This window comes from Gopherus flavomarginatus, chromosome 5, assembly GCF_025201925.1.
Source record: "Gopherus flavomarginatus isolate rGopFla2 chromosome 5, rGopFla2.mat.asm, whole genome shotgun sequence".
NCBI classification, from domain to species: Eukaryota; Metazoa; Chordata; order Testudines; family Testudinidae; genus Gopherus; species Gopherus flavomarginatus.
In genome coordinates, this window is record NC_066621.1 from 42,545,444 (window position 1) to 42,566,051 (window position 20,608).

Genomic DNA, 20,608 nt, shown 5'->3' on the forward strand with positions numbered 1-20,608 from the left:
TGCCCCCTCGGGGCACTCGGCCCGTGCCCCCAATGCACCCTTGGTGGGATTTGCCCTCCCCGCCCCCTAAGGGCACTCAGACCTGCACCTCTGAGCATGATCACGTTGGCACCTCTGTGTCTTTGCGGCTGACTTTCCCAGCATGCTCCTTGAGCTGGCGGTGAACCCCTGTGTGGAGCTGTTTCCATCAGCCCACTGGAATCAATCAATACAGCTGGAACAGGGGGGTTCCTACACATGACTCTGGGTCCCCTCCCCTTGGCTGCACCAAAGGCCTTTAGCTCGGTCTCAGCAGCCTGGCTGGGAGGGCATTGGGTTCCCGTCTCATTGTGGGGGAAGTTGCGCTGGCAGCGCCACACTGATCTCCACCCACGAATGTGCACGACCCCTCCTGCACTGTGCTGTGTGTTCCCAAGAGCTCTCCCTCATCTCACCCACACGTGCGTCCTCGGCAGCCGGAAGGGAAAATCAGCGCCAGGCCAAAGCTGATTTCTGCTGAGACTTAATTGCCTTAAAACAGCATCAGTCAATTCTTTCCCCTCCAAGTCCCTTCGTGAGTGCAGCGTGTTAATCAGAGTAGCTCAGAGCTTCGCTGCCCCTTTGACCTGCAGCCCTGGCTTCTCCAAAGGAGTTCACGGAAGAATTCCATGGCTAGGAGCAGCATGAATCCTCCTGCCCAGCTTTCAGTGACATCATTTCATGCCAGAGGGCTGTGCCATGGTTAGGATTTATATACCATGGGGTGCCAGAGCCCTCCCACTCACCTGCCTCCTGAGCAGCAATCGACCAGAGGCTCTCCCCAAGGAGGAACTGTTCCTGTTCTGAACGAAGGCAGCATGGTCTGAGAAATGGGCACAGGATTGGATAGGAGGGAGGATGTCATCTGACTTTGCTGCCCGTTTGCTGTCTGCCTTTGGGCCAGTCAGTGCACCTTTCGGGCTCAATTTGCCTACCGCAAAATGGAGATGATAATCCGTATCCATGGGGCTAATTTGTTAATGTCTGCAGAGCGTTTCAGGATATATTAAGTGCTATAAAATGTAAACTCTTTGGATGTGTCCACGTGGCAGCGAGTCTCCAAACCCGAGTCTCCAGACTTTAGCGCGATGTCACTAAAAATAGCAGTGTAGATGTTAAGGCTTGGACTGGAGCCCAGGCTCTGATGCCCAGAGGGAGGAGCGGGTTTCAGAGCCCGAGCTGGGATGTCTATACAGCTGTTTGTAGCATCACCCGGGAGCCCTGCAAGCCCAAGTCTGTAGACCCAGGTTCTGAGACTCGCTGCTGGGGATTGCGGGGTTTTGCTATGTAGACCCCTGGCCTCAAAGGGAGTGTCTCTTTATCGTAGGGCTGAACAGTGCCCAGCACAGTGGGTCCCTGATTTCAACTGCAGTGTCTAGCTGCTACCATCGTGCAAATCATGAGCATAAGAAAAACCTTGGGGGCTAGTAGCAGCACTGTATTATCAAAGCTGGGGTTGGCAAGGCAAATCCAGCTGTCATAAGTGTAGACTATAGTGGGTCTTACGCCAGGGCTGAATTTCGTCCAGTGTGTTTGTCTTAACCGTGTAACCGCTGGTATAAGTCAACACCCAGCACCTGTGAACTGCATCATTTTATCCTTTGCTTTGTGTGTGTTGTGCCTCTGTTACTGTTTGATGCCTTTGTTTGTCTCTCCAACTTGGCAAAAATGGAACCCTGAGGGAAGTGTAAACCTCGCTCTTCCCATTTATAGAACGTCACTAATAGACTCATTGACTTTAATGCCAGAAGGGACCATCATGATCATCTAGTCTGACCTCCTGCAGATCGCAGGCCACAAAACCTCACCCACCCACTCCTGCAATAGCCCCTAACCTCTGGCTGAGTTCCAGAAGTCCTCAAATCTTGATTTAAAGATTTCAAGTTACACACAATCCACCATTTACTCTAGTTCAAACCAGCAAGTGACCCATGCCTGAAGCTGCAGAGGAAGGTACAACCCTAGCCCCTATGTCTCTGACAATCTGACCTGATGGAAAATTCCTTCCTGGCCCCAAATATGGCGATCAGTTAGACCTGGAGCATGTGGGTGAGACCTACCAGCCAGACACCTGGGAAAGAATTCTCTGTAGTAACTCAGAGCCCGCCCCATCTAACCTTTCATGTGTGCCCTTGAGGGCCGCGAGGGCTAGTTCATTACTGTGTGGAAACATCTTTCAGATCCTCTGCCAGAAAGACCGAAACACCGTCACAATTATTTAGTCCAGTAGCAAAATCAAGACTCTCCCTTGGTGATGGGGTTGAAACAAGGGAACGGAGCCAACACCTCAGAGTTGCTGCCAGTCAATCCAAGAACCAGAGATTGATACCACTGGCAAATGGACACAGTATTAATTGTTATGATTTATTACTTGTCTAATGGGAGGCCCCACCTACGCTCAGGGTGTGCTGGGTGCTGTCCGTACACCTAGTGAGACAGTCCTTGTCCCAGTGAGCTTACTGTAAGCAGACCAGCCTGACAATCAAGGGTCCAATCCCAGATTCCTGGCCGCTCTGGACATCCCAGTGTCACTTCTCTGGCCAATAAAACATCCCTGAATAATGCTAACAAATGAATAACACCTTGCTCTTCTCTATCTCTGTTCAGCAGGAGATCTCAAAGTGCTTCCTGTTCTGTCATGTCTTCATCTCTGTGCGGCAGGGCAGTGCTATTGTCCCCGTTGCGCAGATGGGGAGCAGAGACTAAGTAACATGCCCAAGGTCACACCGAGAGTCTGTGCTGGAGCAGGGAATTGCATGTGGGCCTCCCAAGCCCAAGGATAGTGACGCAGCCACTGGACTCTCCTTCCTTGCCATCCCAAGAAGGGGCTGGATTCTGAGCTCCTTTGTCAGCTGACTGAAGCCCAGGGATGCAGGGCGTGGTGGGACGTTAGAGCACAGTTCCACCTGTGCAGGTAGCTAGGCAGGCACCCCCTCCCCCTGGATCACGTTCTCGCAAGAGCCCCCACAGCAACCTGGATGTTGGATACTGGCTGCCAGGATCGGTGCCTCCCTGCACAGGCTCCACCTGTTAAGACGCAGAAATAATGTGTCTGCTCCGGTAGCTGGGTGGGGTTTGATGGCCTGTGATGTGCCTGGGCTCAGACTAGAGGGCCTGGTAGTCCCTTTTGGCCTGAAATGCTCTGGCTGTGACCCTCTGCTGAGGGTTAGCACACTGCAGTGACCTGCGCTTGGAGAATCCAAGTCCTTAGGTGCCTTTTGAATTCAAACGCCTCGGGATCTCGTCTGTTTCACTGGCCTACCCGAGGTGTGTTTGCTTTGCAGATTTCCTGGAAGAGGAGGAAGGAGCAGACAGTCCTGAGCCCACGGACCCGCCTCCCAATACCAAGGAGAAGAGCCCCAGGGGGCCGAGCCCACCCCTGGGCACTGGAACCAAAGGCAAAGGGCTCCCTCTGGCTGCAAGGGATTACGGGGGCGACGCAGACTACTACACTTTCCGCCACCAGCAACAGCCGGTTCACGTGGAGGGTGCCACACCAGGGCGGCCACGAACCCGGGACGTACACAGCAGGGCCAGCCCCAGCTCCGCAGCCACAGCCAGGGACTCCCAGGGCTATGAGAACACTCCCCCTTTACGAGAGCAGGCCCTGGTTCGGGGGCGCTCCCTCAGCTGGATGCGCAAGGAGCCAGAACAGGCGAACGCCAGGGAGGAAGATGAGCTGGGGCTGCTGGCGCCATCAAGGCGGGGCAGTTTCCTGAGCCACCAACCCCACCTCTCCCTGCCCCTCTTTGGGGGCAAGGCCAAGCCACAGGGCCCAAGCAGGCTCCTGGTGTCCATGGAGGAGAAGGTGGCCAAGGAGGAGACCAAAAAGCCCGAAGAGAAGGTGTATGTGACCCGGCTGCAGCCTGGCAAGCGCAAGGCCCCAGTGCAGGAGGCCAGCTTCCCCGGTGTCTTCCTCTACCCTAAGCCACTCAGGAGGGTGCACCTGAACTCAAGGCCCCTCCAGAGGCACTCCGCCCCCTCCACAAAGCTCCGCACTGTCCACAGCCACAGGGCACCCTGGCTCCCGAGCAACGGCTCCAGGGAGACGGATCCCTCCAAGAGGAAGAGCCCCAGGGCCAGCATCAGGAAGTGGGAGCAGCTGTACAGGCACGAGAACCCCGAGGCTGTGGGCGAGCGGAGGGCACGGCCCAGCATACAGCTGCCACCAGCTGAGGGGCTGTTTGGCAAGGAGGCCCTGGAGGTCCCCACCACCACCCTAGCCAGGACCGCGGCAGTGGCAGCCCTGGATTACAACTCCTCAGAGGCAGCCCTGTCGGCCGGGGTGCGGGTGACGTCCTTCCTCAGGATGTCGGAAGTGATAGCGTCGCAGCAGGAGGCCCTGGGCAAGGCCCAGGAGGAGGAGGAGGAGCTGTCGGACTACAGCTACGAGAACTCGGAGCTGCAGCCGAGCTGGCTGGAGGACTCCATCAACTGGCAGAGGACGTTCAGCGTCAGCTCGGTGGACTTTGAGCTCCTGCGCTCCGACTGGAACGACCTGCGCTGCAACGTCTCGGGCAACCTGCAGCTGAGCGAGAGCGAGGTGGTGGACGTGGTGGCCCAGTACATGGAGAAGCTCAACGAGAAGAATGGGGGGTAGGGAGAGAAATCATGGAGCAAGGCCCAGGGCTGCCACCAGGGCCAGGGGGACCAGCAGGGCTAAGCTCTGTTCAGTCCTGCCCCCACCTGGGCAGGCAAAAGAGCAGGGTGGTCTTCATGGACATCCAGCCCTGGCTACACACACTCTACTCCCCCAACAGATCCTCAGCCTTGCACCTCCTGGGGCGAGGGGGGAATGCAGCCATGAGCTTCCCCACCCTGCTTTCCCACCCCACAGAGCCTGCCCTCTGGAGGGTGGGGGTGCTCTCCTGGCCTGGATCACACCCCCTACTGGAAGGGTGGGAGCAGGGCTGCATGTTGTCCTTCAACTAGCCAGGCTGTGGGGAGCAGAGTCCCTGGTGTGGGATGCGGGCCTGGGCCTCACCTGGGAAGGTGATAGTGTCCATTCCCCCAGGATCTATACCCTGCTGCGCATCGTCAATGTGGAGAAGCGGCGAGACACGGCGCGAGGGAACCGCTACCTGCTGGAGCTGGAACTGCTGGAGCGGGGCCAGAGGACCGTGCGGCTCTCGGAGTACGTCTACGTCCTGCTGCACCAGGGCAGGCCAGCCGACAGCACTGAGGCCAACCCCGAGGGGCCCACGCCCATGGCCACCGAGCCCCAGCCCAGCCCCTGGAGCCTGCTGTATGGGAAGCCCATCCTGTGCCGACCCCTGCGGCTCAGCTGGAGGCAGGATGTCATGGTGCACTTTGTGGTGCCAGGTGAGAGCGCAGCTGAGACCGCGGTGGGGGAAGGGGCGTTATCTGCAACCTCCTTCCAGGGACCAAAGGTCCCCCCAAGCGGCCACCTGCACCAGGACCTCTGGGGTCATTCAAAGCATTAGATGGAGGGTGGCTGGTGGTCTAGCTCTTCGTCATGGGGATGGGGAGTGGATCCCTGAGGAAGGGAGGAGGGGTCTGGCTCTCAGCCCAGGAGTGAGGAGTGGATCCCTGGGGGGTGGCTGGGGATCTGGCTCTCAGCCCAGGGGTGGGGAGTAGATCCCTGGGGGGTGGCTGGGGATCTGGCTCTCAGCCCCGGGGCTGGTGTGGATCCCTGTGAGGTGGCTGGGGGTCTGGCTCTCAGCCCCAGGGTGGGGAGTGGATCCCTGGAGGGTGGCTGGGGGTCTGGCTCTGGGCCCCAGGGCCGGGTGTGGTCCCTGGGGGGTGGCTGGGGGGGTGGCTATCAGCCCAGGGGTGGGGAGTGGATCCCTGGGGGGTGGCTGGGGGTCTGGCTCTCAGCCCCGGGGCAGGGCATAGATCCCTGGGCAGCACTGACCCTGACAGTGTCTGCTTGTGGGCAGTGAAGAACCAGGCGCGCTGGGTTCAGCAGTTCATCGCGGACATGGCCGGCCTGTACTGGGACACCAAGGATGCCAACTTCAATGTCATCCTGGTGGACTTTGAGAGTGAGGACATGGACGTGGAGAAGGCGCTGCAGGAAGCCCGACTGCCTCGGTAACGGAGCAGGGAGCCCCAGAGCCCTTCCTTGCCGCTGTCCCTCCCCACCAGTGCCAAGCCCAGCACCTTCTCCCTGCCGGACCCCCAGCCCCACAAACAGGAGCCTGGGCCCAAAGTGCATCCTCCACTTCTGGCCTCATCTATGGCAGACACGCCCAGCAAAGCCCTGCAGCATCTGGGGAAGGGAGTCCCAGGCAGCATGGAGGTGACCTCTTTCCTCCCTCCCAGAGTCCTTGCGCTGCTGGAGGAGCTGAGTGCAGAGCAGCAGCTTTGGTCCTGGTTTCCCTGGCGCTTTTGGAAGCCCGAGCCCCAGACGCTGTGTGTGTAACCGCACCCTGTGGGGCTATCGCCAAATGCCCTCACAATGAGCCCCCTCATTCTACCCAGCAAACTGAGCCTGGACTGGCATCTAGCATCCCCAGCCTGGCTGTGAGCCTGTTTCCCCACACACACACACACACACAAGCACTTTGTGCTGCTGCTATGTGTGTTACGGGGTGGCCAGAGGCCCCACTGAAGATCATGGTCACATTGTTTCAGGTACCATCCTAACAGGCAGATAGATGCTGTCCCTGCCCCAGCGAATCTGCAGGCTGGTGGCTTGCTGCTGTACTCATCTATAGTGTCACGCCTGACCCTGACCCACTGCCCACCCTTCTCCTGTGCCCTTAGCCCCAAGCATCTTGCACCACAGAACGCATTGACATCAGCAGACCTGGCTCTGCAATCCCCGCAACCTTGCTCTTTTCCTGGAGACAGCGTCCCATGGGTGGAGTGTGCCCCCTGCTGAATGGTATTGGGATGGGCCATGACCGTGTTTACTTAAAGGACACGGGAGGGGACGCCCCTGAACCTCTCCGAGTGTTGAGGATCTGATTGATCCAGAGGGATCTGCCCTGCAGACATACTGTGCCAGTGCACAGCTGATGCTGCAGCTGATCTCGGAGCCAGGCAGGCTGCAAAGGGGCTAGCGGGCCAGAGGGGCCTTCGAGCTGGGGAGAGGAAGAGAGCCCTGTAGCTGCTAACAGTCTGTGTACAGAACCCCGTGGCTGCCCTGCATGGCTCTCCACACCCCCAGCCCATCTCTGTGCTGTCCCTCTTTGGAAAGCCCCTGCTATGCGAAGCAGAACCATGTCCCCAGCAGCGGTCAGGCGTGCGAGCCCCTCTGGCCTTGAATGTAACACAGCGCCCCCCGGTGGGGGATGGCACGGGGTCGTAGGGAAGAGGTTAACCTGGGACCTTTCGATCTAAAAGCAAGAGCCTTTGCTGCCTGAGCTAAAGAGCCAGAAGGCTGTAATGGACTCTCAACCGCAGGTAGCCACTCGAGGGGGCAGAGAGTTGTACTGTGTTAACCCGTGAAAGGCTTCCTGGAGCTCAGCTGAGTTCCCTTGGCTCAGTGGCCCCTGGTACCCTCCAGACAATTCCTCTCCTGCCTCAGTGTCCCCACCTGGAGACTCCCCATGGTCACTCAGCCCATCAGTGCCCCCTGAGCTCTGTCCCCACAAAGCCCCCAGCTCGGCTCCCCTCTCCCTGCTGCCGCTGACTGTCTGCATTGTTCTCAGGTACCAGTACTTGAAGCGCACAGGGAACTTTGAGCGCTCGGCAGGGCTGCAGGCCGGGGTGGACTCCATCGAGGTGAGAGACGGTGGGAGGGCTCTGGCTCTCAGAGCCGCTGGCCTTGTCCCGTCCTGCCCCCAGGGGCTTGCCGTGGGCTGTGCCGCCTGGTCACGGCCTCTCTCCGCGCTTGGTTCCCTCAGGATGGGCGCAGCATCGTGTTCCTGTGTGACCTGCACATCCACTTCCCCCTCAACATCCTGGACAGCATCCGCAAGCACTGCGTGGAGGGCAAGCTGGCCTACGCGCCCATCGTCATGAGGCTGGGCTGCGGGAGCTCTCCGCGGGACCCCAACGGTAACGCCCCCAGCGCACGGGTGCTCTTGCAGTGGGAAACATGCTGGGCTTTCGAATGCAGGGAGCCAGCGCCCCAGGATGGGAGCCGCTAATGGACTGAGGCAGCTAACGGTGCAGGCAGCGTGGCAGGGCTCCTGATGCAGCCACTCAGCGCTGTGCTGCTGAAACCTATTACATGAGCAACCTGCTGCTACCTAAAATTGTGTTCCAGGTCCAGGCCGGTTGCTTTACGGAGCCGGGCTACACTGGTGTTAGAAACTCAGCATCTTCCCTGCTCCTCCTTAAACCTGCACATCCTTCTCCGCTGCGATTACTGCTGCGCCCCAAGGCTGGGGGCGGGGGGTGAGCAGGAATAATAATGCTGGGTGCCTCTTAAGGGAGGGTGATGGACTGCTCCCGGAGCCTTAACTAAGCCTCATGCAGCCCCTGCAGGGAGGGTGTAGCATCCCCCCTTCCAGTTACAGGGCGAGATCTGCTCAGGGCCTTACAGCAAGGCAGGAATTGAACCCAGGAGTCCTGACTTCTGCTGTAACCCACTCAGCCCCACCCCTCGAACTAGCTCCGACCTCCCCAGCACTGGATTGTGCTGTCGCCCAGTGAATATGGCCGGGCGAGGCTGCAGGTTTGTTCAGATACCACTTTCATCAGTAAGATTTGCTGTCGCTTTTTCCCTTGTCCACTTCATAGCTTAATCCAGCACGTTGTGTTGTGAGAGGCACACAGAAACTGAGCAGCATTGTGACGGGGCACCCTCCGCTCCCATCGTCTTTGCTCTCACCCAGTCCGCTCAGAGACCTTCCCTTCGGAAAGACCATCGTGTCACTTATTTACAGTGCCTCTCCTCACCGCCTTCTACGCCTTCTACGTCCTCACGCAGCTGTAGAGTCAGTCTTCCCAGGGGTGGGGGTGGGAAGAGGTCCACCTACACAGAGAGCTCCCTCTATCAGACCCAGCTTGCCCTGCCCTGCCCTGCCCTGCCCTGCCTTGCCTTCCTGGGCAGTTTTGTCCAGTCTCCTTGTTAATAGGCTAATTATCTTGTTAGCAGCCAGGTCCCAATCTGATCTGGTAATCAGCAACTCCTCACTCAGGCTGTCCCCAGGAACCTAACTGGCTAAACAGTGACCAGAGTGCTCTGCCAGAACTCTGCCACAAGAACTAATCATCTTTATCTAGCACTGGACCCCTTAGATCTCACCGTGCTCTCCAGTGGAAGGGATCTGGTATCCATTTGACATATGGGGAAACTGAGGCACACAGGGGTGTGGTGATGGGGATCACAGCCATGCCACTTGCTGGCTTTCAGGGCATAGTTCCAATGTGCTAGCATGTTGCGGTGCTGGTATTATTTATATAGGCCCCGCTTCAGCAAGACTCCAGTGCAGGAGCTTTAAGCGCCCGAATGGTCTCACTGACATCAGTGGCACTATTCATGTGTTTACAGCTGGGCACCTGCGTCAGCCCCGTGCTGATGGCAGGCTGCGCTGTGCTTTTATACGGAGCTTGAAGCTGCTCTCAGAACAGAACAATGAATCCCAGTCCCAAAGAGCTCGGAGACAAGAGCCTCTGTTTGACTTCAGACTGTCTGCACATTTAAAGTGTCTCCCATCGGGCACCCCAAGTTACTAGCCCCTTCTGAAATTCCTGTCCTAAATGCAGAAGCAGGCCCAGCCCAGGCACCGGGGGCGGTCAGTGGTGTGCAGAGACTCTCCGATCAAGGTGTTCTTAGCAGCGATCTGGGGGAGGCAGTGGGGGCTGGGCATATGTTGGAGGGGAGCTATTGTGAACAAAGGGGGTACCTTGGTGGGAGACATGGAGTGAGCAGAGGAGACAAGGGGGGCAATCCGGAGAGGGGCTGGGGCTGAGCTCGGGGAGCGGAGTGGGGGATGAGTGGGGAGAGGGATGGAAGCAGTGCTATGGTGAGCTCTGAAGCTGTGGATGAGAAGCTGTCTTGACCAGATTGCAGTGCGGGGGGATTGAGCAGCCTGCAGGGTGTCTGGCAGCCTGTGTGTGCAGGGAGCCTGGCACTGGATCCCAACATAGGGAGCAGCAGGTCAGTAGGTGGAGCCGCACAGCAGCGCTGCCCGAGCACAAGCTTCCTCAGCCTATTTTGCCACTACGTTCCCAGGGAGCTGCCTAGGGGGCAGAGCTCCTCACCAGTAAATATCCCAGCTCCTTGAGGTTCTACTTTTCTCCTTCCCGCATGGTGCTGACCACCCTAGCTGCTCAGGGTGTGGCTGGAGGTGGTTTCCTCCGGAGCCTCCCCTGGAGAGCTAGCTGGAGCAGCACTCTCCCTCCTCTGCCCCCCGCAGCACACCTGCCCTGCACTGCCGGTCTGGTCCCATGCCGTACGTTTGGCTGAGTGTGAGACGGCTCCTTTAAACTCCATCCCTCTGGCTCTCGGCAGCTGCTTTCCTGGGCTGCACGCTCAGGCGAGTGCCTGCACTATGAGGGCCAGCTGGGTGTTTAGTGCATGAACAGCTTAGCCTTTCTCCTCCCACGGCCCATCCAGGTCAGCGTCCTGCCTCTGACAGGGCCCAGCACCTGCTGCTTCAGAGGAAGCTGCAGCAGCCCTGGAGTGAGCAGTTAGCTGAATGCTAGTACCCGCGAACTCAGGAGCTCGTGTGCGAGAGTGGAGCCGCAGTCTCACCTTCTGGGGGACCGGTTCGCTCTCTGGGGCCGGGATCAGAAGCTTCTCCGTGCTTGCGTGCTGCTGTTGGTTTCCAGCAGAGGGCAGCGTGGCCTCAAACGATGGCAGAGCCCGGAGGGATCTCAGTGCCAGGAGCAGCGCCAGGGTTTCTGGCGCCCTAGGCAGAATTCAGGGGGCGGCATTTTGTGCGCTCCCCATGGGGCGCGCGGGAGCTTCCAGTTCCGCTCCTGTCGCGCCGCCAAAGAAGGACCCTCTGCCAAAATGCTGCAGGCGACAGTGGCAGCCATTGGGCTGCTCAAGTGCCTGCCGCTGTTTTCCGTGGCACGTCGGCAGAAGGTCCTTCTTCGGCGGCGCGACAGGAGCGGAACTGGAAGCTCCCGTGCGTCCCATGGGGAGCACACAAAATGCCGCCCCCCGAATCCTGGCACCCTAGGCGACCGCCTAGTGTCCCCTAATGGAAGCGCTGGCCCTGCTCAGTGCTACCGCCTGACTGGGCTTTGGAGCAGCCCCGCTCCTTGCCCTGCCCTCCCCTCTCGCACGGAGCCCCCTTCCCCACTGAGACCTAGCGAGTCACCTCTCTTTCCTCCTTTCTCAGGCTACTGGGAGGTGAACGGGTTCGGCCTCTTTGGGATCTACAAGTCGGACTTTGACCGCGTCGGGGGCATGAACACGGAGGAGTTCCGAGACCGCTGGGGCGGGGAGGACTGGGAGCTACTGGACAGGTATGGCTGGCGGGGCCTCCTGCCCAGCGCCTCTTCCCTGCCAGGGGGGGCTGCGTCCTGGCTGGGCATGGAGACTGGCCTAATGCCTTTCAGACACACATGGCTGATTCAGGGACCTGGCAGAGAAGATGGCGGGGGGGGGTTAACCCCTCTGAGGCCCTGTGACTCTGAGGGGCTTTTTTATGGTACCACACAATCGGGGTGGCGGGGGAGGGGAGGGAAGCTGGGCGTGAGCTCAGCTCGCCCTGTCCTGTGACCCAGGTTTCTCATGCCTGGGTATAGAGCTTGGCATGGGCAGCAGTGGGTGCCAGGAGCAGCAGGCCCACCAACAGCAGAGACGGGGCTTGTGTGGAGCAAATCTGCTTGAAACATCTCCAGTACTTTTTTCTTTTAAAGTGTGTGGGGGAGGAAAATGGATTTGTGCCCTCTCCTTTTTTCCCTCCATGCTGATATGTAAATTACCCCGACGGCAGTGGGGAGGGCACAATGGCTGGAGACTTTAGAAAGGCCACGTTAGGGCACCACTGGCTGTGTGAGAGGACTCCTTGGAGGTCTCAGAGGTGGCCATTGTACTGAGTGGGGAGCGCTGACTATCAAAGAGAGCTTTCCTCCCACACGTTCCTGAGGTGTTTGAGGTCAATGGGTGTTAGCAAACACAGCCCCAAGGCAGCACGCTTGTGACAGTGAACAAAAGCCTCTTCCTCTCTCAGGGAACCAGGTTTTAGCTGCCTTTGAGGAACGGGGGAAAAAAACCCCAGAGGCTTTGCTGTGGCTGCGCCCTCTTCACCGCGCTCTCCTAAGCTTTGTCTCCCTCTCCCCGCGCAGGGTCCTGCAGAGCGGGCTGGAGGTGGAACGCCTGCGCCTCAGGAACTTTTACCATTACTACCACTCCAAACGCGGCATGTGGAACTCCCGCAGCAAGAAGGCTCCCAAAGACTAGGTCCTGGGCCCTGCTGCCACGCCCAGGGCTCCTCCGCACGCCGGGGCAGGAGGAGCCTGTTCAGCAAAGCCATCTGCCTCGGCTCTGCCACCTCGAGTCTGTGCAGTCATGGAAGTCGTCTCTGGGCCACTGGCGGTGCCTCTAGACACCGTTCTGGAGCGAGAGGCTGGGGATTTCTCCAGAGCTCTCTAAACAAACCACAGTTACTTTGAGGGGAGGGGGGAGGTTGTGATTTTTCTTAAGGCTTCTAATTTCTTAGTGAGAAACCAGTTTATTAACTCATTAGCACTGAGGGTCACGGATTCTGTCAGAGGGAGGGAGCCAACCAGCCCCTCATGCTGCCCCCAGCCCCTCAGGGAGCAGGGTGGTAAAACAAGGCCTGGAGCCAGCCCCTGGAGAGGAGGTGGAGAAGGGGCTTATCAGCCTGGCAGCCGGGTTTCCCTCCTGGGCCTGGTGTCCCAGGACCAGCCCTGCTAAGCAACACTGGGGAGGTGCCCAGGTTCACAGGGTGTCACACTTGCTGTGCCCGTGCCACTGCTGCACCCCTTGTGGGCAGCGTGAGTCGCAGTGAGCTTCCATGCACCCCTCTTTGGCGTGGCCGGGAGAGGCCAAGCTCCCTGTTCCATAGCGGGGCCGGGAGGCGAATACACAGGCCACGTGCTATCCGTGCAGAGGGAGACGGGAACCTTGCTGGGTACTCGTTGGATGAACATACTGCGTGGAGATCTGTGCGCAGGGCCTTGCAGCTCGCTGGCCCCATGCCCTGTCACACTCGGAAGGGGAGGAGTGAGCGATGGGATTGGTATGATGCCAGCGCATCGTGCCTCATTGCCCCGTTACCTTCAGAGGCGGGTGCTGTGCCCTATGGGCCACAAGCTGTCTGGTCAGGAAATCCCCCAGCCCCAGATCTGCAGTCAAAAACCCGGGAGGTTCCTGAAGCCATTGGTGAGGTGGGGCCGGGCAGAGCGGCTGATCCAGGCTCACTGTGCCTAGCTGCCCAGCAGTTGGGAGCTGTCCCACCCCTGGCTGGAGCGCAGATCCGCTCAATGGGCATCTCCTCATGAATTCGGCTGGGAGGGGTGTCCTCAGAGCACCCCCAGGGGCATTGTGGGGGATGAGCTATAAACTCACCTCTGTCCCCTTCTCTTCCCTTCCATCCACATCTGAAGGGCTCTTGTCCCACAGCTCAGCCCTTCTTGAGCAGAGTGAGACGCCACGGTGCCTGTGGGTGAACCAGACAGTAGCTCAGGCTGAGGGCGGTGCTTCCTGGGCCTGGTAGCATTTGAGGGAGGGAATGGGCTGGTAAATACGGTGTCCCGGAGAGATTCTCTGCCAAGCCATCCCACGGCCTTCAGCCTCCCTCCCTGCTACTGGCCCCTCTGTGGGGGGAAGGGAGGAGGGGGGCAGTACACGGGGGGCACGGGTGATACTAGCACCACGAGTGGGCGAGGGGGGAGATCTGCTGTGGGCAAAGGAGGTGTGGGGGGAAGGACACAGGGATGAAGCACAGCCCCGGAGAGGCCGAACACTGCTACTAATGTCTTACGCTGACGCGCCTCCCTCCCCTGTGTGGGGCTGGGGGGAGCAGCCAGCTGCCCAGAGCAGGCGCACGGTCGTGGCAGGGTGGGACTGGTTGCGTGACACCTGCAGGACGCTTGTGTTGTTGACATTCCTGGTGCAGCCCCTAGGGAGCGCTGGTTGGAGCCTGCTCCCCCAGGGGCTGTGACGTCCCCCCTGGGGAGGGCCCGAGGCAGGAATCGGAGCAGGGAGGGCGAGCAACGTTTCCAAGCTAATTTCTGTGAAATTATGAGGTAGGAAGCTGTTTTCAGGAGGTTATGTCTGTTTTGTTTTTTATTATTAAAAAATAAAAGGAATGTCTTGGTTGGGATTTCCCTTCCGTCTCTGCTTCCTTCCTTTGCAAACAGACCAGGGGGTGGCAGGCGCTCGGCACAGCGTAAAGCCGTCAGCTGCTGCTGCACAGCTAGACTATCAACTTCCAGCCACTCTCCCCAGCAAATACCAGCACGGGTAACCTGCGTCATGGGCAGTTAGCAAGGCTTGAAGCCAGGACCTTAAACACCAGCACAGAGCCTCGTGCTACTGGATCTAACAGGAGAAGCCCTGGCACCGGCAGCAGTAGCAGGCAGTTGTCCTCGGCCATGTCACAAGGCGGTACACGATTTACAGCCACGTTGCCGCAAGCCAGAAACCAGAGACAACCATGGCCCACAGGCCCAGGGATCTCTGTGTGAATTCCCAGGCGCTGGGCGGCCATTGAGAACGTGCTGACCTCTGGTGCAGCAGATGGTTAGCACTCCAACACCAGGGGTTGGGCGCATTGCAAACACTGCTAAATTGGATTGGGTGGCTAGAAGGTATTGTTGCTGTTTGTAAGGCTAGACAGAATGTGGTGTTCTCATTTGCATTCCAGTAGCTCAGTGTTTTCAATCTTTTTTCATTTGTGGACCCCTCAAAAATTTTGAATGGAGGTGCAGACCCCTTCGGAAATCTTACACATAATCTGCAGCCCCCTGCCCCCCGGGATCCACAGACCACAGGTTGAAAACCACTGGAGTAGTGTGAGAAGCCCCAGCAGGATCTGGGGCGCCCCCCTTGGGCCGGGTGCAGCGCGCACACAGGACAAAGGCAGCTCTCGCCCTGAAGCGTTTGCAGGCCTAGTTTATGCCCAGACCCCACAGGTGGCTGAGACAAACAAGCCATGATGCCAAGGTTACTGACACGGGCCTGCCTCCCCATGGACTAGCCCAGAATGTGGCTCTCTGCTGGTGCTGTTCTGCAGGCAGCATGGCCCCAGGGAGCCTCAAGGAGAGGTTTGGAGGAGGGGAAAGGAGGGGAATTCGCAGCTTTTCTTGGGGGAAAGCGGGGGGAGTGTGCATGACACAGGTGGAGTGGAAGGAAATGGGGAGGGGGATAGGCTTGTGGTTCTGGAGCTGGGCTGGGACTCGGGAGATCTGGCTTCAATTCCCTGTCCTGCCCCAGGCTGTCCAGATATGTCTCTGAGGCCTTGTCTACATAGAAAAGCTTCCCTGGTGGAAACGAAGGGGTTAAACAGGTGCAAGCCCCTGTGTGGCCACCTTAGTCCAGTCCAAGTGACTTTATTTCAGTCAGCTTACGTCAAATGGGAAAAGGGATAAATTAAACTGCAACAAGTCCCCCCTTAAATTGCAATCAGTGTATCCACACAGGTTTAACTGAACCAAAACGAGTGTGAATAAACACAGGGCCTACATCTCTCTTGGCCTCGGTCCCCCTTTGGAAATGGGGATAACACTTCTCTCCTTTCACCTGTTGTCTGTCTCCGCTGGCTGCTCTGTGGAGCAGGGAGTGCCTTACGCTGCGTTTATAAAGCACCTTGTGCAGTTCGGCCTGTAGCCCTCCCTCCGGCACAGAGGTGAAGAGTGTGCTGAGGTAACAGGCCCGGTGGGGGGTTGGGATCTAGGTTCTCAGGCCCCGAGAAGGCAGCAGAGCAGAGTCATGGACAAAAGGGGCATGTGCTAACAAATCCCTCAGCTTGGCCCTGGCAGGGGTTAAGGGGATGCAGCCGGTGCCCAGGGTGTGGCGGAGTTGGGCACAATCCTACTTGGAGGGAATTCAAATCAGCTGCCAGCTGACCGTGCGCACATGGCAGGGGAAATCAGTGACAGGAGGCTAAGAGAAGGGCTTTGACTGGTGGGGTGAGGGGGAGGAGAGAGGGCTGCTTCTGGTCTCGTTTAGCACCAGTAAATTTACAGCAGTTGGTGTCCCTGACACAGTGTTTGCAGATTAGTTATAACGCCCCCCATCAGTGACAGTAACGCTCAGAGCTTTTCAGCTTCCCAGGGCTTGAGGAAGCGTCAGCAACTCCTGGGAGATAAGGAAGTTACTCTGATCATCTCCTTATAACTGATGGACGCAGTGTCTTGACTAAGGTTGTCCCCCTCCGCAATGGCTGTTATTCATTCTGTTGCATTTATTGGCAACAAAGGACGGGAGCCAGGAGCAGAACCCTGCAGGTCCTAGCTCCTGCCCTGCCCCAGCTCAGGTCTGCCTAGCTAGAGAGGGGAGCCCAGAGGTCAACGTGCATTTGTGGGGAGAGGTGCTGAAACAAACTCAAACTGCAGCGGAGCAGCGAATCATAGAATATTAGGATTGGAAGGAACCTCAGAAGGTCATCTAGTCCAACCCCCTGCTCAAAGCAGGACCAATCCCCAGATTTTTACCCCAGTTCCCCAAATGGCCCCCTCAAGGATTGAACTCACAACCCAAGCAACAGCATCTCCCAGTCCCCTTTGCCCACTACCAGTGGGAGCCTGAGAAGCTTGGGAAGTGGCAGTTAAAGTCCTGCCATGGTTCGGAGTGGCCCCGATGAGCCTTTAAACATGAATCCCGCAGCGGCTGGGGCAATGAGTTTCCCGTGCTGAGTCAGCAAGTGTGGGCTGGCGGGGGAGCGGCCCCTTGCACAACCTCACCCGCTGCGTGCTCCACCTCACCCCCAGGGGGAGCAGGGAGTGGGAGCTCTGACTAAACCTGTCCCAGGCCACAGCGCCTGCTGAATTGACGTCTGCAACACCCCGCCACCCTAGGCAGCTCCCTGAGGCTGAGCAGAGACAGGCTGAGCTCCACAGCAGGGGTGGGGCTGCACCGTGTGGGGGGCTCTAGCTCTCCCTGGGCGTCAGAGTCTCCCCTCCCTCCTGGGTACCTCCTAGGCTTCATTCCTGGGGTTAGCCTGGTGAGGGTGGGGAGTCAGGTCCAATGTGGGCCTGTGGCTCAGAGCCCGCATCCCTGCCGAGGCAAGATGACCATGAGCTGTACCAGGGCTGCCTTTGTGAGTCCTGCTTCAGCTCCTCTGACCCCGCTGTGCAGAGAGGTGGGGGAGCATCTTCCATGCCCACACATTGCCCTGGGACTTCTCTGAGTGCAGGGAGCCCATGGCACAAGGTCAAGCCGTGCTCCAGTGCATGGGTCCCAGGGCCCCCCAAAGGGCAGTCAGTACCATGTGCCTCCAGCTTTTGATTTCTGTAGGATCCGACAAGCTCCTGGAACATGGCTGCCTGCCAGGGCAGATCATGGCTTACACTGGGTCATATATTGTCTCAGCCCTGAAAACTGCTCACGTGGCAGCTTTGAGCCATAGCCCTGCTTTGCTTTATAAACAGCAGCCTGAACCTCCCCGGAAGCCAGCTCAGGGTTACTGACCCCATAACCGGACGCACACAGAAGGCAAATGCCACTGTCAAGACCCCCCAGCAAGTCACTGACAGCTCTAAGAACAGCATCCCAACTCCCAGCCTCCTGCTCCAGGCTCTCTCGTCCCCAGGGTGGGTGGTATCCTGATTCCCAGGGGTGTAACGTGAGTGACTCAGGCGCTTCAGGGAAGACGGGCTTGTTCTACTAACCACGCTGACTGCACTTAGCTTCCCGACAGCTCTGCACAATCTGCTGGGCGGAGCAGGAGGCGAGGTGCACAGGCTCCAGATCTATTCAACAGCGGGTTCAAAGGCAACCACTTCCTTCTAGGTTTCCCTGACCTTTAGCTCCAGCTGCTGCTGGTCGGAAGTTCCACCCTGTGGTCCAGGGCTGGAGTGAGAGCTCCCTCACTGAGGGGAAGGGTAGAAACCTGCAAGCTGCAGGGCATGGCCTCACACTGGTGAGGGCTAGGAAGAAAGTTTGCCTACAGGCAGGTGAATCCAGAACCATCTGTTGCAGTTTCTTGCACTTTGCTCTGAAGCAGCTTGTCACTGTCAGAGACAGGATATTGGACAGATGGTCTGATGCAGCCTAGCAGCTCCTGTGATCATAACGTGTCCTACTGCTATCAATTTTGGTCACGTAGGGCCACCAGCTGTGCTCCCTGCAGTACTGGCCTCCTCCTTCCCTCCAGCTGCTGAGTTTCCTGCAGGGGGGAGTGGTACCATCACCTAACACTGAGCGCCAGTGCAGGTTGCACAAAGGGGAAGCTGCATTGGTACAAACTTTAACATTTCCAAGTTCTTGTTCTTCCAAAATTGAGCCAATTTTTTTGACATCTTTCACTAAACAGTTGCTGTTTGAAGTGTTGTTGTAGCTGTGTTGGTCACAGGATATGACACAGACAAGATCGGTGGGGTCATATCTTTTATCAGACCATCCTCTGTTGGTGAGAGAGACAAGCTTTTGAGAGCTCTTCTTCGGGTCTGGAAAAAGCTGAAACACTCTGAGTACCTTTCCCAGACCTGAAGCTCGAAAGCTTGGCTCTACCGCCAACAGAAATATTGTTTGCCTTTTTCAAATGGAATTTTTCTGAAATTTCTATATTGATTGTATACAGCCACACCCCTTTTGCCACTGAGTGCAATAGAAGAAATCATGCCCATGGGATTTTTCTTAGGAGAAAATGAAAAAGCTTTTCCCCCTCTGTTGCTCTGGCAAACTCTTTCCTCTTTGGAAAAGTTTTAGAGGATGGGAATAGGGAAAATCGAGGGTGAGAGACAGTACTTCCCTATCCCACCCTCCACAAGGGCTGTTATTCATTCTGTTGCAGTTATTGGCAACAAGGGACGGGGGGGCGAAAAGATGTTTCAAAATTTGATTATAATCAAAAATGAAAATTTTCTAACAAGTAGAATCTTTTCTGGTTTAGGGGAGAAAAGGCCATTTACTAATGAAAAAAAGTTTCAGAATCAAATGCGTCAAGCAGCTCTGCTTGGTGCTTACACAGAGTTTCATGTGTTCAAAGCACCGCACAAATGTTGTTGTGTGTTTGTACTGTGGGAGTACCTAAGCACCTTGTTCATGGAGGTCTCAGAGAGCTCAGCTATTTCACGCGCTCCCCACCCACTGCTGCAGAACAGGGGCTGCTCAGAGCTTTTCCAGCGTGGGCTGTGGTCAGTATTTAATCTGTAATGAAAGAGGTGCTGAGGCTCAAACAATTTTTTTTACTTTCACAACCCATGCAGCAAGCCCAGAGGTGCCGGGGTTATGAACTGCCAAGCCTAGTGATGCCAGGGCTCAGCCCTGGCAGGTCCTGGCACACGTTAAGCACTGGCTGTGGTTTACCTGTGAAGTTGCTTCAGGGACACCTCTCTCCTTCTCAGTTGCACATATGCCACCTCCCAGCCACTGCCCTGCAGGCTATTGCACGAAGTGCTTTTGTGGAACAGTGCTATTAGGCAAGTGTTTAATGTGGTATTACATCCGTGGTGTTTCCCCAGATCCTGGTGCTCCTCCCAGGCTGTAAATTAGGGGCTGACCCAAACCAGTGCCAGTGCCAAGACAATGTGCAGCTTGAGAGAGGGCGAGAGACCCTGACTTTGGGGAGCCACGCAGGAGGGACTCCCACTGATTCGCATCCTCTCCCCTCCTCATTCATTCATTGCAGAACCAGTCTGGGAAGCCTCTGTGTGCTTCTCCCAGCTGCTGTGGGCTACCAGAAAGATCCTAGGGATGAGAGACCTTGCTGCAGCTCAGCCCAATGTGCTGGGGAACCAAGCTCTAACCCTATAGCCGTAACCATAAGTGTTAACTACTGAGATCGCCACTTAACAAGGCATATGTATCCTCTGGTAAAAGCGACCCACAAAGGGAAACAAAACACTGGGGTCATGCCTCTCTTTGGCTGCTTTGTTATATGGAAAAGGCCTGAAAAGGGAGAGTGGGGCATACATGGAAAAAGTCAAGCCCCGTCTCTCTGGTGACATTACAAGAGCTGGGAAGGTGCAAGATTAGCAACCGAGAGGGATAATTGAACTGTTTAAAACTTCTCTGTGTTTACCTTGTTTGAGTTAACACCTGCGTCTCCCGAAGACCTGTCAGCCTCTTGAGGAAAAGTCATCCGTGCTAGAGTTTCAATGCCCTCTTTTCAACAGCCCTGAGACCGCCCAGATGTCCTTCCCCAAAACCAGGAGCTACAAACCTTGATACTTCTAATGTACAAACCCAACCAAGCAGAAATAATTCACTCTTCAGCCCAAGGGCACAAACATAGCTTTAGGGGGGCACTCGCTGGCTGCTTTGAGCTGCCATGCTTAGGAAAGCGAAAGAGAAGCAGCCACAGCAAATTCCTCCTCCTAGTGCAGAAAAAGATGCACTGCCAATGGTTTTCCTTTGGAAAGAAACTTTTTGCCATATATCCCTGGGCTTGTGTCAACAGACGGCCCTTCCCACTGGCTCTCCCCAAGCAGGGACTCTCTCCCTAGATGGGAGATCATAAATAAACGGTGAAAAAAAAGCTCTTTAACCATTCCCTCCTTGCTTGCTGTTTCCCTGTTTTTAGCGTATAGAGATGCAGGAACAGCAGGGACCCAACTAATTCCAGCCAGGCCATACTGTATAATA

At 57.1% G+C, this 20,608-nt stretch overlaps 1 protein-coding gene across 2 annotated transcripts in view; it reads left to right on the plus strand.

Annotated features, from left to right (window-relative positions):
• Positions 1–14,184, plus strand: part of B4GALNT4 (beta-1,4-N-acetyl-galactosaminyltransferase 4) — a 140,869-nt gene extending 126,685 nt beyond the window's left edge. For both annotated transcript variants that reach the window (XM_050952789.1, XM_050952790.1), the window contains exons 14-20: positions 3,303–4,614; positions 5,033–5,340; positions 5,919–6,072; positions 7,638–7,710; positions 7,833–7,986; positions 11,229–11,355; positions 12,181–14,184. In XM_050952789.1, coding sequence (XP_050808746.1) covers positions 3,303–4,614; positions 5,033–5,340; positions 5,919–6,072; positions 7,638–7,710; positions 7,833–7,986; positions 11,229–11,355; positions 12,181–12,295 — 2,243 coding nt within the window. In that variant the 3' untranslated portion in view covers positions 12,296–14,184. The remainder of the gene's footprint in view (positions 1–3,302; positions 4,615–5,032; positions 5,341–5,918; positions 6,073–7,637; positions 7,711–7,832; positions 7,987–11,228; positions 11,356–12,180) is intronic.
• Positions 14,185–20,608: the final 6,424 nt, after the last annotated feature.